Raw genomic sequence first — 18,247 nt, forward strand, 5'->3', positions numbered from 1 at the left:
CAGTTTACCACCTGTCCATAGCACAGAACTATTACCTTAACATTGTGAATATATAACGAGGGCTGGCAGCATCCTTTCCACCATGGAGTCGAGTACCAAACTGACCAATGGGCTGCAGCAAGCTCACATTGTTACTTCCCACAAAGTTCTGGGCAAGATTTACTATTGTCATCATCAAGGCTTGCTAAAGAAAAAAAAAATGTTGAGTGTATTTTCTTTTTTTTTTTTCCATTTGCTAAAATGTAAAAAAAAAAAAAAAATAAAATAAAAAAATGAAAAGGCACTCTTGTGCTTACCTCTCCATGGTGGTAAGCGGACATTTCAGCAACAGAACCAGCCAGCTGAGCAACCTTGACTTCCCGTTTATCATTCCTTTTAAAACAAGTAAACAGAACTTTTCTTTGCCCAGGCTTTAAACCTAACAAGTCGAAAAATAGAAACAAGAGGACAGACTGAAATATTTGCAATCTGAGCACTAAAATTACCTGTAGCATTTCAGATTGAAAACTAAAGGGCTTACTGGGTGGCCAGAGAGGTGGGTATTCCTTTGAAGGGGAAGGGGTTAAAAGGATGCAAGTAAAAGCCAGAGACACCAGAGGACAGAGTACTTTTTGCATGGGAAAACATGTTTTTTTCAAAAAGCATCAGTTAAGAGATCTTCTCCAGCAGAATCCTGCATTAAAATATGTTTTTCAAAAACAAAGATTATTTTTATTTTCAAATATGTGACCAGTGCTCTGATAAACTTCAGTCACACTTTACTGCTGCGCTGCAAGTTGGAGTGATATCACCCCTGATATCAACCCCCTCCCAGCAGCCGATCAGCAGAACAATGGGAAGGAAGCAAGATAGAGGCTCCCAGTAGATATCAGAATAGCTCTCAATAGTAAGAAATCCAAGTCCCGCTTGGGACTCCTCCAGTTACATTGGAGCAGGAGAACCAATAGGTTAACTGAAAGCAGAATTAATGTGTAGCTCTGGCTCTTTCTGAAAGCTCAAACTACACACCAATATTACAAAAACAAAAAAATACATTTGTTGGCTCAAGAATAAAATTTTAAATGGTAGAGTGAATTATTTGCTTTGTAACCAGTGTAATTTAGAAATAAAAAGTACACTATAAAAAGCATAACAGTATCCCTTTAAAGAGAAAGAATAAAAGTGAACACTTCCCGGAGTCCTGGAACCCATCATAACTCCTCCCTTTACTGGTGTTGATAAGTATTTAAGGGGGGCTGTAAAGATCCCTGCAAGTCAGAGATAGGCTATCATAGTTTCCTCTCAATCAGAAGAATCCCATATTTCTGTGTAACAAAAATTAAATATAACATTTATTTTGGCAGTCCAGATAGTGTTATACATAATGCAATCCAAATATGCTAGTGTTTACAAGCTGGGTATATTTTCCCTTTAATAAGATGAAAACCCCTGGGCCAGTAAGCTATCAAAAAAGGAAAATAGTAGCACAGTATGCTGCAAATTTTACTTACCATCAACAAGAGATGGAATAGATCGCTCATTATCAGAGTTTGAAAAAAGAATCAGCTCCTTGTTAATGAAGTCATTGTAAGTCAAGTGTTTTGTAGCTGTGCCGTACAAGAATTGCTGTGGGAAAAAAAATGCACACAGTGAAGGATGACCGCAGACAGAATTGCCCTTATACACTTCTCTCAACACTGGGGTTAATAGCTTTCATTCTACCTCGGGCAATCCGTGTAGTCGACGTTGTCGCCTGTCTTCCATAAAGTTTGTGAGCCATTCTTTCCTGTCATCTACTTTCTTTTTGCTGAAAGCCTGTGATTGAGATACACATCATAAATTTTACACACAAAATAAAAAATATATGTTGCTTTCCACTAAAAAGCTTTTTTTTTTTTTATAAGCAATTACATTTCTCTACTTAGTTTCTTTAAAAGTGAACTATTACTTTAAAAGTCAGTAAATTACCAGAGTGATAGCTGCATCATCTTCAGGGCCTGCATATCTAAATATAATTCTGTGCCTGTCCATGTCAGCAAAGTATTCCTTTGCTTCCTTCGAAGTGCTGGTGCCCAAACCTGAGCAGTAAACAGAGGACACATTATTAATGTCAATCAGGTTATTATAAAGCTATACACATTAAATATAGAGAGGACTACTGTGCTGCTGCCCCTTGGTTCAACAAGCCCATCACAGTAACAACAGATAAAAATACAAGACAGCATAAAGGTGAACTTAAAGCGACTGCTTAAAGGAGAACTTGAAAGTCAAGTTCATCCTTACAGAATTGATTAAAATTATTTGCTGAAGAGCACTATATACTGTCACAGAACACCACAGGCTGAAGCATATTAAAACGTAACATGAAATTTAGTTTATGAACAAACCTTTGTAATACTTAATCTTCCACAATTTTTGGTTTTCTGTTTGTTTTTTCCATTCTTCAAACTCAGGAATACTGTAGAATGAAAGCTCCTGCTTATTCTTTGTAGCCTGTTTAAAAAAAAAAGTAATGAATGTGGGCATTCTGAGTGCACAGACAATTGCTAAGATATTACAAGTGTGGTTGTTCCACTGACTAGAGGCACGATAGGACTGCAATACAATTAATAAAGTGCACATCATATGTGTCTGTATCAAACAGCCTGAATGCAAAAGATATACAAATTTAGTCCATACCTTAACAATGGGTGTGATAAATTCTTCAAGGAAACTATGTTTCAGTAGAGATGGCCAATTGTGATGGAAAAAATTAATCAATAAGCCCTTGATATGCGAGCCATCTTGATCCTGTGAGGAAAGTACTAAATTGTCAGTCAATGGCAAATGGCAATACTTTCATAACATTTTCAAATTAAGTTCCATTGTGTGCGTAACAGCAATTACATATATAACTAAAACACAGACTGCATTGCTATTGCTTAGGACAAATATTTTAGTTGCCTAAAAAAACTTACCTGATCTGTCATTATCATAATTTTTCCATAACGCAAGGTTTTAAGGGATTCATTATCATCATAGCTTTTTTTGTACTGCAAGCCAACTATTTTAATGATGTTGTTTATCTCAGCATTTTCCATAATCTGCAGACAGAAGGAAATACAATGAAGGAAAGTATTGCAGTCAAAAGGAAGAAAAAGCCATCACAAGTCAAGGCAGTCTTACCTGTTTGTGGGAAGCTTCTCGAACATTGAGAATTTTTCCCCTGAGCGGGAATACACCGTACCGATCTCGGCCAATGACACCTAAGCCTGAAACAGCTAAAGATTTGGCAGAGTCTCCCTCAGTTAATATCAGAGTGCAGTCCAGGGAATGTTTTCCGCCTACCAAACAGAAAAAAATAAACCTATAAATCTGTGGAGTTGTGCTAAAAATGCTCATATGCTCCACTTATTGGCAGGTATGACAATAGCACTCAACAGTAGAACACCCAAGACTGGCCATGACTCCTTCAGTTACATTGAGTAGAAGAAACAATAGCTTATCTGAACACAGTTGCTTTGTGAAGTGCTCTTTTTGAAAGCACAAGATCAGGCACTATGATGGCTACCTACACACAAATATTACAACTAATAGTTCAATGAACATGTATTGTGCTGAACACACATTTTACCTGTTTAATTTTAAATAAAAATGTTTGAGCTTAACAGGACAAACAGAAAACCAAACTGCTGCTTCCAACTTTTTATGGAGGAGAAGGTAGTTATTCAAATTACCAGTGCACAGATAGACCCTTAGCATAATGTAACCCCAATTACAGGTAGAAGGATGGGAAGTTAGTAATAGTAAAAACAAAACAATGATCTGTGCATTATAAAAGTGGGAAGCATAAACTCTGTTTAATTTGCTCATCAAGGGTATACATAGGTATATACTGTTTCAGATACTTTATTGTGTTTTGGGCTGCTTAAAAGCTTTGTATTTAAAGCACTGGAACCAACTCTGTGTTACATTGCTCTAATATCTTGTTCATAAAGATAGATTTTAGCCTTCACTGTGTAAAGATTAATCTTAATTTTTGTTGTACTAAATTAATATAAATGTTACCTGCATCATTAGCATCATCCAGCTTGGGAATGCCTTTGATTTTACTGTGTTTCACAGAAGAGCATTTCTTATTTAGCTGTGTTTGGGCCTTGAATTTAACCCAATTTAGAATACTCTCGACTATGCCACAGTTAGATGCCTGAAAGAATAGAAAAAATTGTTAATTAAAATTCTTGACAAATATTTTTTTAAATAATTAAAAAAAATACAAAAGTGTTATCATTTTTGTGAGAATAATTATTTTTTACAGAATGCAGCTATTTTTCAATATTTTTTTTAAAGTGATACTGATACAATCTGTCACAAAAATCACCCCAACCTAACCCTGTAGTTAGGTTGATAGTTTAACATTTTTACATTGCCAAGAAGTACAAGAGCAGTAGTGTCACTTGAGGCAGTAACAACTTTCAAAAGGCTGGAGTACAGTTTAAATTTGTAATGCAGTCTGAGAGAATCACACCACCTCTATACCAGTGTGACAGAAGGAACCAGAGATGGCTCTAAGTAACTTCTTTCCCAGACAAAGGTGGTGGCCATTCATTCTTAGCAGTGACACATTCCAACCGACCTTCATAGGAATGTTTCAGTCTCACTTTAATATTTTCATAGTCACCCTCAGTACAATGGCCTATCTGCTAATGTGACTAAATCTTTTATAGGTTCATTAAAAAAAAAAAAAAAAAAAAAATAATAGTGCATGTGTGTTTGGCATAGTTAATAAGAATAAACAGATGGATAAGGCCTGGTAATTAAAAATTAAACCATAATAAAACAAAAATCTACTACAGCTTTCTATAACATTTTTATACAATATAGAAAAAGAAATCTTAAAAAAATAAGCAAAATTACCGCTTTTGAAAATTTTTCTGACAGCTGGCATTTGGACCCAAAACCTTTAGGCTGTAGTGTCATGTTTTCTTTTGTCTGAGAATCAAAAGTTGGGTTTTCTATTAAACAGTTGACAAAAACCCAAACGTGATTCTTCACCTGTAGAAAGGGGAAAATGGAAATCATAAGAAATATATTTCTATTTTTCATTTCATTTTATGTAGAAATATGGATTTTTTGGGTATTTTACATTTACTTTAAAAACTCACCTGGAAGGGCTTTACAGAAACTCCAGCTTTATTCTTCTTCTTCACAACTTCAATGAGTTTTGACACAATTTGGTCTACTACATAATCTACATGTCTACCACCCTGTAATAGAGAGGATGGGGGAAAATTTATAAAGTGACTTTACCACCAATACTAAAAAATATCCAGGGTGTGTGGAAGTTGTGATACTTTGTCAAGTCTACTTCAAGGACAAGTTAGCAAGCAGCCTTCAATTTGAATAACATTATGAGATATACCAGTGCTGTTCATCTGGCGGCCAACAACCTCCCTATGTGTGGCCCCCCCCCACCTGTCTGGTTGCTGTGACTGCTTACCCTTTGTGTAAACTTTGAATGTATCAGTACTGAGATTAACTGGTCCTCTACATGGTTCACACCTCAGATTCAGAATGTAATCCCCTGTACTGTTCACACCTTTTAGTTTCTTCATTGTTCACCCCATGCATTGTTCAGACTCAGACTGTAAGCACCTACATTGTTTACCTGTTCACACCAGAGACAGACTGTAGAAGCAGTACCAGCATTGTATCACTGTATGTACTACCTGCCCTATGCTGCCTGTGTGTATGACACAGACAGGCAGCATAGGGCAGACAAAGCATGGCACACACAGGCTGTTAAGGGCAGGCAGAGTATGGCACACACAGGCAGCAAAGGGCAGGCAGAGTATAGCACACACAGGCAGTACTCTGCCTTTGGGAGGTGAACCTTACAGGGGTTTGTTCAGGGAGTTTGTTAGCAGTTGGAAATAGTCATAAAAAGGTCCCTAAGGTGTGTAATTATGTGCTGGGGGTTGCTATCCACGGAGGAGGAGGAGGCATATCGATTTAAGGGTATGTCTTAATATAACATAAAATATAATTCTTTCACATATGAATGATGGTTAATATCCCCACAGTGAGCACCAACCATTTGGGTTTTTGCTGCACTACCACCATTAATGTGGGCATGGTCTTAAAAGCTCTTGTGATAACAAGGGTGAGGTTTGAAGTGGGAGCAGTAAAAAAAGGGGGTGGTCAAAACTGGCTTCCATTAGCGGCCCTCCACTATGTATGCTAGAGAAATTCCAGCCCTCAGCACCACAGAAGTTGGATGGCACTGAGATATACTATAAAAGGTATATATAGAGTCAGTATTTTGGGACGAATACAAAATGATCACTAAAATGTTAAAACTATTTTAATAGAATTGTAATCTTACCTAGATAGCAAGTTATGCCTAGTCATTTCCTTGATCAAAACACCTACAGCTCATACACATACAGTCATGGCCAAAATTGTTGGCACCCCAGAAATTTTTCCAGAAAATCAAGTATTTCTCACAGAAAAGTATTGCAGTAACACATGTTTTGCTATACACATGTTTATTCCCTTTGTGTGTATTGGAACAGAACAAAAAAGGGAGGAAAAAAAGAAAATTGGACATAATGTCACACAAAATTCCAAAAATGGGCTGGACAAAATTGGCACCCTTTCAAAATTGTGGATAAATAAGATTGTTTCAAACATGTAATACTCCTTTAAACTCACCTGGGGCAAGTAACAGGTGTGGGCAATATAAAAATCACACCTGAAAGCAGATAAAAAGGAGAGAAGTTCACTTAGTCTTTGTATTGTGTGTCTGTGTGTGCCACACTAAGCATGGACAACAGAAAGAGGAGAAGAGAACTGTCTGAGGACTTGAGAACCAAAATTGTGGAAAAACATCAACAATCTCAAGGTTACAAGTCCATCTCCAGAGATCTAGATTTGCCTTTGTCCACAGTGCGCAACATTATCAAGAAGTTTGCAACCCATGGCACTGTAGCTAATCTTCCTGGGCATGGACGAAAGAGAAAAATTGATGAAGGGTTGCAACGCAGGATAGTCCGGATGGTAGATAAGCAGCCCCAAACAAGTTCCAAAGAAATTCAAGCTGTCCTGCAGGCTCAGGGAGTATCACTGTCAGCGCAAAACTATCCGTCGACATTTAAATGAAACGCTATAGCAGGAGACCCAGGAGGACTCCACTGCTGACACAGAGACATAAAAAAGCAAGACTACAGTTTGCCAAAATGTACTTGAGTAAGCCACAATTCTTCTGGGAAAACATCTTGTGGACAGATGAGACCAAGATAGAGCTTTTTGGTAAAGCACATCATTCTACTGTTTACCGAAAACGGAATGAGGCCTACAAAGAAAAGAACACAGTACCTACAGTGAAATATGGTGTAGGTTCAATGATGTTTTCGGGTCGTTTTGCTGCCTCTGGCATTGGGGGCCTTGAATGTGCGCAAGGCATGATGAAATCTGAGGATTACCAAAGGATTTTGGGTCGCACTGTAGAGCCCAGTGTCAGAAAGCTGGGTTTGCGTCAAAGATCTTGGGTCTTCCAGCAGGACAATGACCCCAAACATACGTCAAAAAGCACCTGAAATGGATGGCAACAAAGCGCTGGAGAGTTCTGAAGTGGCCAGCAATGAGTCCAGTTCTAAATCCCATTGAACATCTGTGGAGAGATCTTAAAATTGCTGTTGGGAAAAGGTGCCCTTCCAACAAGAGACCTGGAGCAGTTTGCAAAGGAAGAGTGATCCAATATTCCCAGTGAGAGGTGTAAGAAGCTTATTGATGGTTATAGGAAGTGACTGATTTCAGTTATTTTTTCCAAAGGGTGTGCAACCAAATATTAAGTTAAGGGTGCCAATAATTTTGTCCAGCCCATTTTTGGAGTTCTGTGTGACATTATGCCCAATTTGCTTTTTTTCCCTCCCTTTTTTGTTCTGTTCCTATACACACAAAGGGAATAAACATGTGTATAGCAAAACATTTGTTACTGCAATACTTTTCTGTGAGAAATACTTGATTTTCTGGAAAAATTTCTGGGGTGCCAACAATTTTGGCCATGACTGTACTTCACTAAATAAGAGCCTTCACGGCTCAACAGTGATGAAAACCATAGAACAAAAGAACAAACAAATTTGAAAGTAGCATCTCTAAAACATGGGAGAGCCCTGCTCTACTTAGCAAGAAAATCCATGTGCATGTTTACATTTATTTTCTGGCTGATCAGTGTAAGGTATTTCCAGTTTAAAAATAGAGATGATATACTTACCTTTGTGGTAGCAATACTGTTCACAAAACTGATTTGTTGGAATCCCTTTTCGCTCAATGTTAAACATACATCCCATCTTTCATTTGCAACTTCATGGATTACTTTAAGAGCGACACCAGTTTCATCAAGTCTGTCCTTTACGTAAAGATCTACGTAACTGCGGAAGCCATTTACCTGCAGAACAGAGATGTACTATTGGGTGCTGGACTTAAAGTTAAAATACATAATTGACAACTGGAGCGCTAAACATACCGGAAGCTTCTTCCCATTGAGCAAGACTTTGACTCCTTTGCAGGAACCCGCAATATCATATGCTCGTCTTGTCAGAAGAGCCACAGTATCCTTGTCCAGTTTTTCCATTTGGAACTTGGCTAAATCTGGCTGGAATGTTATGCATGTGTAGTCATCTCCATCAAAATGTTTAATTTTGGGTTCAGTTGTCTTTAACATGTTGTTTGTCCATGTCTAGAGAAAAAAAAATAGATATTGGCAATGTTTACAAGTAAATAATCTTTTTGCCAGCGGCACAAACCACTTGTATTCACTCTGAATGACTTTAAAAGCAGGTTAAAGGCATCATTCTTTAAAGTGGTTGTATCTTTTTAAGGAAAACGATATGCAGTAGAACTCTTCTAACAGATTTAAACATTTCAGCTAATTCAAAAACAATGTGATTTGTGCTGAAAATTAGGGGTTAGTGCTCTTTTGTTGCAGCCTGTTAGATCAGATAAAAAAAAGCAACTTAAAAATTATTTGATCATTAATTGCAGTAACTTATGAATAAAGCCTCACACAAAAATGGCAGAGACCTTGTTTTAACTCTTCCGGATTTATAGCATTAGCATTTTGAGATACAAATTATATATTTTTTACATTTATTTATTACAACTTTACTGAAACTAAATATAAACAAACATGCCTTAGTGGAAGATAAAACACTGAACAGAATGAAAGAGAAAAGAATGTGGAAGACATGACAGGAAAGAAACTACATTGTATTGTTTTTAAGACGTTATATAATGCAATATATATATATATATATATATATTTATATATTTATATATTAATTTAAATATAATTATATAATTCCTTCCCAAACAAGAACATATCCATTCTACAGGATACAAAAGAGGGATAAGAGATGTACAATAAATTAGCAATACCAGAAAAGGCCAAAACTGGCTCTTTATGGCTCATTATGAGAGCCGTGCTAGAACCCTATGACGACCTTAAGCAATGTTATCAGGAAGAAGCAGTCAGAGTATATTCAAATAAATACACCTTTATTGCCTTAATATTAACAACCAATTAATATCCTTCAGATATCCGTCAGATCTGAAAGTTACCCATAATGCTCACTATAATGGAGCCTACACAATTAATGAAATATCATTTAATTAATTTCAATCATAAAAACAAGAATTATATCCTTCCAAATTCATAAATAAATTCATACATTAAATGAGTTGATCTAAATATACCCACAGAGAAAAAATCAACAAGAATCTTTACACAGTTCTTACAATATTCCCCAAAATATTGCAAATACTGATAGTTCAAATGGGATCATTTCCGTGCAGTATAATATGTAAGAATTTAGTCACTTAAATCAATGTCATTAATCGCCAGTAGGAAACCATATGTGCCACTTCGGCTTTACATTTTTGTTAGTTTCTTTGCAAGGCAACTTGGGGCAACACATGTTTTTCTAAACATATGTTTTCCTACTTAGGGGAGCTGCAAGCTATTGCATGTATTGAAAATTATGATTTAATAGGTATCACTGAGACCTGGTGGGATGATAAATGCGACTGGGCTGCGAATTTAAATGGTTATACACTTTTTAGGAGGGACAGAGAGATTAAAAAGGGTGGAGGGGTTTGTCTTTACGTAAAGTCAGACTTAAAGCCATGTAATAAAGACATTACCAATGAAAACGTCGAATCTCTTTGGGTAGAAATTTCTGTAGGGCTGAAGGTCACAAAGAAAATGATCATTGGTGTATGCTATAAACCACCCCGTATAGATGAAGGGGATGAGGCCCAACTATTGTTGCAAATGGAGGAGGCTTCAAAACTAGGTCAAGTTGTTGTTATGGGGGACTTTAATTATCCGGACATTGACTGGAGTAATGGGGTGGCTAAGTCAGAAAAAGCTAGTAGGTTTGTAAATATGCTAAATGACAACTTTTTATTTCAGGCAGTTCAAGAACCCACTAGGAATGACGCTATTTTGGACCTGGTAATATCTAATAATAATGAACTCATCTCTAACATTTGTGTGGGTGAGCATTTGGGGAACAGTGATCACAACATGGTCTCCTTTGAGATAATGCTGCAGAGACAGCTCTATAAGGGAGTAACTAATACGCTCAATTTTAGACGTGCAGACTTTGCCAGTATAAGGGCATCTCAGCAATGTGTCAACTGGGAAAGGCTTTTCATGGGGTTAGACACAGAAGGAAAATGGAACATCTTTAAAACATTGCTTTGTAGGTATACACAACAGTATATCCCCCTTGTAAGCAAGGAGAGGCAGCGCAAAGCAAAACCTTTATGGCTGAATAAAAGTGTTAGGGTCGAGGTTGGTAAGAAAAAACGTGCTTTTAGGGCATTCAAGTTAGCTGGGACAGCAGAAACTTTCATCAGGTACAAGGAAGCAAATAAAGCATGCAAAAAAGCTATCAAGCAAGCTAAAATAGAAATGGAAAGGGATATTGCAGCTAGGAGTAAAAGAATCCTAAATTATTTTTAATTATGTGAATAGTAAAAAAATGAAGCAAGAAGGGGTGGGAACTTTATTATCACGGGGGGGTAAGTTGGTTGATGAGAACGGGGAAAAAGCTGAAATTTTGAACTCTTATTTTTCATCTGTCTATACATCTGAGGAGCCAGATAATGAAGGCTTCCCTTGTAATATGCCCAGTTCTAGTAATTTAGCTACTGGCGCATGGGTCACTCGGGAGGAAATTCAAGAGACTTGAACATGTAAAGGTAAACAAAGGTCCAGGGCCGGATGGGATTCATCCCAGGGTATTAAATGAGCTGAGCGCTGTGATTGCCAAACCTCTTCACTTAATTTTTCAGGATTCATTGAGGTCTGGCATGGTGCCAAGAGACTGGCGGATTGCTAATGTGGTGCCGTTATTTAAAAAGGGATCCCGTTCTCAGCCTGAAAACTATAGGCCTGTTAGTCTGACATCAGTAGTAGGAAAACTTTTGGAAGGGGTAATAAGGGATAGGGTACTTGAATACATTGCAGTTCACAATACTATTAGTTTGTGCCAGCATGGTTTTATGCGTAACAGATCTTGCCAGACTAATTTAGTCGCCTTTTATGAGGAGGTGAGCAGGAACCTTGATGCTGGAATGGCAGTTGATGTCATCTACTTGGACTTTGCTAAAGCGTTTGATACAGTACCTCACAGAAGGTTAATGATCAAATTAAGGAATATTGGCCTAGAACATAATATTTGTAATTGGATAGAGAACTGGCTGAAGGATAGAGTACAAAGAGTGGTTGTAAATGGAACATTTTCTAATTGGACCAGTGTGGTTAGTGGAGTACCGCAGGGTTCAGTCCTTGGGCCTTTGCTTTTTAACTTGTTTATTAATGACCTGGAGGTGGGCATAGACAGTACTGTTTCTATTTTTGCTGATGACACTAAATTGTGCAAAACTATAAGTTCCATGCAGGATGCTGCCGCTTTGCAGAGCGATTTGACAAAATTAGATAACTGGGCAGCAAACTGGAAAATGAGGTTCAATGTTGATAAGTGCAAAGTTATGCACTTTGGTAGAAATAATATAAACGCAAACTATCTACTGAATGGGAGTGTGTTGGGGGTTTCCTTAATGGAGAAGGATCTAGGGGTTTTTGTTGATAACAAGTTGTCTAATGCCAGGCAGTGTCATTCTGTGGCTACTAAAGCAAATAAAGTGCTGTCTTGTATAAAAAAGGGCATTGACTCAAGGGATGAGAACATAATTTTGCCCCTTTATAGGTCCCTGGTAAGGCCTCACCTTGAGTATGCAGTGCAGTTTTGGGCTCCAGTCCTTAAGAAGGATATTAATGAGCTGGAGAAAGTGCAGAGATGTGCAACTAAACTGGTTAAGGGGATGGAAGATTTAAACTATGAGGTGAGACTGTCGAGGTTGGGGTTGTTCTCTCTGGAAAAGAGGCGCTTGCGAGGGGACATGATTACTCTGTACAAGTACATTAGAGGGGATTATAGGCAGTTGGGGGATGTTCTTTTTTCCCATAAAAACAATCAGCGCACCAGAGGTCACCCCTTTAGATTAGAGGAAAGGAGCTTCCATTTGAAGCAGCGTAGGTGGTTTTTCACGGTGAGGGCAGTGAGGTTATGGAATGCCCTTCCTAGTGATGTGGTAATGGCAGATTCTGTTAATGCCTTTAAGAGGGGCCTGGATGAGTTCTTGATCAATCAGAATATCCAAGGCTATTGTGATACTAATATCTACAGTTAGTACTAGTGGTTGTATATATAGTGTATGTATGTGAGTGTATAGATTGGTAGGTGTGGGTTAAGTGTGCTGGGTTTACTTGGATGGGTTGAACTTGATGGACACTGGTCTTTTTTCAACCCTATGTAACTATGTAACTATGTACTGTCAGTTTGCAATATTGCAGGTAGGAAAGCATTCAAGAAGATTATGTGTAATCAGCCTAAGTAGTTAATGCCCTAAATTGTCACTAATTGTTATCAGAAAGAACTTGGAAGGGACAGCACTGCCACAATGGGAAGGTAAAAGAAAGTAAAGAGATTATTTATGTTCTGTGTAAACAACAAAGTACTAACATAGTTAATTAAGAAGATTCCAGAGGACAACTAACTTCATACTGACTATGTCACCTAAAATACATAGGACAAAACTGGCTCTAATTGGGTTTCAATTCCACCATGAATTCACAACGTATTACTAGCCTGAAAAATATATTTTATTCAAATACAATTTTTGATAGAAAAAAAAATATAGGAACTACAATACATTACTATTAGCATTGCATTATCATTTTAATAATCCTGTTTTTTATTCAACTGAACTTGTTTTTATTGCATGACAAGCACCTATCAGATACAAACCAATGGAAAAATCAAAAATTACCCTAAATTTTGCAAACAACTTTTTGCAAATCATGTATATGTTGTGGTGAGAGGGATTTTTTGTGGTTTCTGACTGTCTTTAATTTAACCTTGCAATGAGCTCTGGTAACAGCTATGTTGCTACCAGTGGTGGCAGAGAATCAAGAAAGGGTTTTTTTTGGTAAATGCAATCTGCCCAGGCATCAAGCGTGTGCCTGTAAGACCAATAATACAGTTGGTAAAATGTTGGTAATGATTTGGTGTATTTCCAGACACATTTTAATTCTAATACTTCTACAGAACTTGCAATTCTACCACTACAAGTTGAAAAGAACAGCTTTATAAAACCTATTATTTATATCAGTAAGAATATACTGGACCAAAGAGGGACTAATATTATGTGAGGGGCTGCATATATATCAAGATAACCTTTATTCTCAAAGCTTTAACAACATGAACTTTGTAATTAATGCTGGTCTTGCAGGACATGCCAAATTACTGATAGGTTGAGGCACTGTTTATATTTGCCCTGCAATAGCCATTACATATTCCCTGTTCTTCAAGCTGTGTCAGGGCTCAATAGGAGGTGAGAAGAGGAGTGCTGGGGGGGGGGGGGGGGTGGAATTATTGCCGAGCACCTTTACATAAGCACAGTTACATGCTCCTAGAACTTGTCACTATTACTTTATGTATATTTCAAAAACACAAAGGGCTTAGTTGCCAGCCTTTAGTGCATACATACTGCTGCTTATTGCACACATCTGGCTTATTAGCCAAGCAGTATGTGTATTGTATAGTAACCTGGTTTTAAAGGTATGATCTTGCAAACTTGCATTATGCATATAAGCTAGCGATCCTTTCCAAAATGTGGTTGATAGGAAAGGGGAACCTCAGCAGGAAAACAGCAAACATATGTTTTCACAACTATATTATTGCTCTTAGCCATCCTTAGCCCCATAGTGACTGCATTCATATTAGACGAATGCAAACAACATATCCATGTGTTCAGCTACTTTTACATACTGGGACCTTGAAACTGGTCCCAATACTGGGACCTGAGGGACAACTAACTATAGTTATCTATTACATTGGAATCTAGACATTTATTATTTCTACTGACACAATATGATTTGATGTCTTTGAAAATAATCAAGTTATTTTTGGGATAAAGTTTCCTTTTGTAATTATTTCCTCTTCTAAAATGTAGATTCATCCATACCTGCTTAAAGCTATGCTTGTATTCCTTACAAGCTGTCTCCACAGTAAATTTTGTGCTGAATATATTGCAAAGTTTAGCACCATATCCATTTCGCCCTCCTGCAATGACAGGAAAGAAAGCATTTAACGTTTTCAAGATACAATTTTATACTATGACTATAAAATTGTAAGCTACTTGAGCTCTGATTAGAAATGGTTGCTTTTGAAATGATACATAAGGTAAGGTAGCTTGCAGTACATTTATTCACCCATCCACTTTTTTGATGTAAGCGAGAACCTTGCCCCAGGTGGCATTACACAACAGGAAGGTTTTTCCAAGTTGTTTTTTTTTAAAAAAAAATAAATATGAATCTTAGTGCAGAAAGCTCAGTTGCACTCTCTGTACTAATAATTACCCCCCACCAACTCTTTTCAAATGTGTGTGAAGCAAGCGTAGCACCGGGTTGGTATCAACAGATTTGCTGCATCAGAAATTGCAGCAACATTTTACCTGTAACTTTCTTTTCCTCATCATCATAGTTGCTTGATGTTAATAACTGGCCAAAAATTAAAGCAGGGACATACATTTTCTCCACTTTGTGCTCAACCACAGGTATTCCTTTACCATTATTCCAAATGCTGATGATGTTAGAATCACTGAAACAAGAAATGTGAGAGTTTAAAAATAACGGACAGCAATAGGAATCAGTGTTCTTTAGAAATTGCTTCCAACAAGGTAAGGAGAAAAAAACTCTGGGAAAAAGTAATTAACTGATGGTTTATACACTTGTCCCATAGGTTATGTAAAGTCAAACCAATAGCATAAAAGAATGAATGCATTTTAGGCTGAAGAAGCTGGAAAATAATCTCAAGTAAATAGTTTTGTAGCTCAATCTTGTCTGATTTTTCCCCCTTAACTTATACTACTGCTTGATGTTACATATGGGTGTTTCAGTAGAGATAACTGAAGTAGACTGAGCTCTATAGCAGCATTATTGATACTTAAACTCACTAAGCGATGCAAAAATTGCCATATGTGGCAGATTTGGTGAGGCAGTTTGGTTGATTTTGACCATACTGTCTGTCTAGGTATGTATGTCAGTCAGTAGATCCAACCTATAAATTTAGTCTGCTGATACACTGTCTCATCTGTAGATGAGGAAGTGTGCATGGCACTTTGGTCTGATACCTTGCAGGTCAGCCAGTGTATGGCCATCTTAAAAAGATATTGACACCAGAAATTAAATATTTTTTTCCCATCTATCATAACATTGCCTTTGCATGCTATTTATAATTATTCTTTAAATGAATTTGCCCAATGCTTTCACATTACTTATCAGATCCTCCATGTTTCCTTTATGAGGGGGCTGCCATTTTTGTGCAGCACTAGTCCACTAGCGTTAGAAATTGAAAGGTTGAGAAGGGACAGTCAGGTTTTAGGAACTTCAAGTAACAATTACTTACAAAAGCAGCTCTATCATCAAAAAATGTTCAACATGACTTAAAGGTAACTTCTGTACATTAATATTTGAAAGAGTATTCTTTTTGTACTGTTCACCATGATCAGAGAAAATTGAATGTTTTACTTACGGATCAATAGAAATTTTTATGCAGTTCATATTTTTATCTCTCTGTTTATTATCAGCTGCGTTTACTACAAAAGCAGAAAAAAAGTGAAAAGAAAATTAGAAGCATGTTACAAAATGTGGATAATGACGTGCTATAAACAGAATCAGTATTCAACTTTCACAGTGAATGAAGTATATATATAATGCATTATACTTGGAAAGGAGAGAGTAAGGTGATACACAGAATGAGCAAAGGCTTACTTAAAGGCTATTTAAAAAAAAAAAAAAAAAAAAAAAAAAAGTGTGTAATTAATTGCTTACGGGAAACTTATCACCCAGAATAAAAAGCTGTATAATAAAAGTCAATTTTAAATTAAACACAAAACCCATTCTTTGTATTAATATATCCATACCTGTTATAAACTCACTTAAAATCTGAGCTATCATATTTTTCTTCCCCGCCTCTATGGATGAGGTGCTACAATAACTTTCATTTTGTACTTCCTTGATGTAATTGACCTCCTCACATGACCCCACTGTCTGTAATTGCATAGCCTGTGCATAGGCATCAGGTCCCCCTTTCCGGTGCATACACAAGATTTTGGGATAATGCACAGCTTGCCTTGACAACAGTTTTTGCAAAATGGCACCTGCCTGTATGCTCTAATTGTGGATTCCAAAAGAAGGAAGGAAACGAGTTTGAAATAATTTATATGGTGTATGTAAAGTTTAAATTTGCTTGACTTACACCTTTAAAATGTTAACATCCAAATTCAAGTCAAGTTATGCAACTCACCAAGGATTTCATCAAATATCTTGTATAAACCGGGCACATAGGTTATGTCACGGCAATTCATTCCAACATCTTCATCATAAACCCACATGGACTAAACAGGTGAAAAGTAAAGGAAATTTAAAAAAAAATATTTTTATCATGCAAGGAATTGTGATAAAAGAATAACAATGCACAAAATGGTTATGCACAACTATGACAGTGTTTAACACACTTTAACAATAGAACTAAACAGATGCAGCATTTGGAGATGCTTCCTTCAACATTAACTTTAGCCATTCTGTGCTGCCACAATCACGACAAAAACAGCAGGGGGCACCCCTGTTTTACATCCATGATATTAGCAATGTTGAACTTCTAACATCATGAAAACAGAAATAAAAAGAAGAGCATTCAGAAATTATACATTGTTTAGTGTGTGGGTATATGTCCCCTTTAAGCTGGTTTTCATTTTTTTTAATATATAAATTATTGAATAAAAATTGACCTTCTGCCTGTTCCCAGCTTGCAATTTAAAATGTTATCTAGTTGGCAGAGGTAACTGACCCTGGCAACCAGAAAACTGCTGCTCTGTGATGCAATAGATTTATCTTTACTTTCTACTGCATACCTTGCAATTCCACCACAAGCATTAAAATTGAATTATTTATACAGAAACTTGTGTTCTTTGCCATTAAGTTAACCAGTAAAAAAGGTTCAAGGAAGGTATCACTCCACGAAGACTAAAAATATTTACAGAGTGTACCATAAGATAAAAAAAATCTAATATAAATTAAAAAGTAAATCAAATGTCCTTTCAATTGGGACATTATTGAAGGGACATCTAGATTGTAAGCTCTAGGGACCTCCATCCTCTTGTATCTTTGACTCTTAATTTATTGCAAACTGTACCTTGTATTTATTGTTATACTTTGTATTTATCCATTATTATCTTAACCTCATTTGTATTAATCTATTCTACTGTACAGCACTGTGTACATAAGTAGCGCTTTATAAATATATACATACATACCGGCACATTCATTAAAGTACGACAGGTCCGATTACTAAAAATTCATATTTCTTCTAAAGTTTAGAACTTTTGCGTATTTTCTATGATATGTTTGTTAATTTGTGCGACTTTTTCATACTTTGCGACAATTTGTGCGACAAAATCGTATTTGTCGCAACAAGTACGAAAGTTTTGTAATTCAATCAAGCTTTGGTATTGTGACTTTCCTTTGGCCAGGTTGGAGCTGCAGAGTGCCATTGAGTCCTATGGGATGCTTCCAAAAACATGCACTGAAGTTAGAAAGTTTTTCATGCTGTTTACGATCGATTGGATACGAAAATTTCGTAACTTTCGGATCGTA

The 18,247-nt window shown here is 36.8% G+C and overlaps 1 protein-coding gene across 2 annotated transcripts in view; it reads right to left on the reverse strand.

Annotated features, from left to right (window-relative positions):
• top2b (DNA topoisomerase II beta) overlaps positions 1-18,247 on the reverse strand; it is a 46,388-nt gene that overhangs the window by 18,372 nt on the left and 9,769 nt on the right. For both annotated transcript variants that reach the window (XM_018095006.2, XM_002932410.5), the window contains exons 3-20: positions 16,899-16,989; positions 16,125-16,188; positions 15,046-15,191; positions 14,557-14,654; positions 8,486-8,698; positions 8,234-8,407; positions 5,124-5,225; positions 4,876-5,013; positions 4,027-4,165; positions 3,145-3,302; positions 2,937-3,062; positions 2,659-2,769; positions 2,367-2,472; positions 1,948-2,057; positions 1,702-1,794; positions 1,491-1,605; positions 297-418; positions 36-184 (exon numbers count right to left, since the gene is read on the reverse strand). In XM_018095006.2, the coding sequence (XP_017950495.2) occupies positions 36-184; positions 297-418; positions 1,491-1,605; positions 1,702-1,794; positions 1,948-2,057; positions 2,367-2,472; positions 2,659-2,769; positions 2,937-3,062; positions 3,145-3,302; positions 4,027-4,165; positions 4,876-5,013; positions 5,124-5,225; positions 8,234-8,407; positions 8,486-8,698; positions 14,557-14,654; positions 15,046-15,191; positions 16,125-16,188; positions 16,899-16,989 (2,255 nt within the window). The remainder of the gene's footprint in view (positions 1-35; positions 185-296; positions 419-1,490; positions 1,606-1,701; positions 1,795-1,947; positions 2,058-2,366; positions 2,473-2,658; positions 2,770-2,936; positions 3,063-3,144; positions 3,303-4,026; positions 4,166-4,875; positions 5,014-5,123; positions 5,226-8,233; positions 8,408-8,485; positions 8,699-14,556; positions 14,655-15,045; positions 15,192-16,124; positions 16,189-16,898; positions 16,990-18,247) is intronic.

Source organism: Xenopus tropicalis, chromosome 6, assembly GCF_000004195.4.
Source record: "Xenopus tropicalis strain Nigerian chromosome 6, UCB_Xtro_10.0, whole genome shotgun sequence".
NCBI lineage: Eukaryota > Metazoa > Chordata > Amphibia > Anura > Pipidae > Xenopus > Xenopus tropicalis.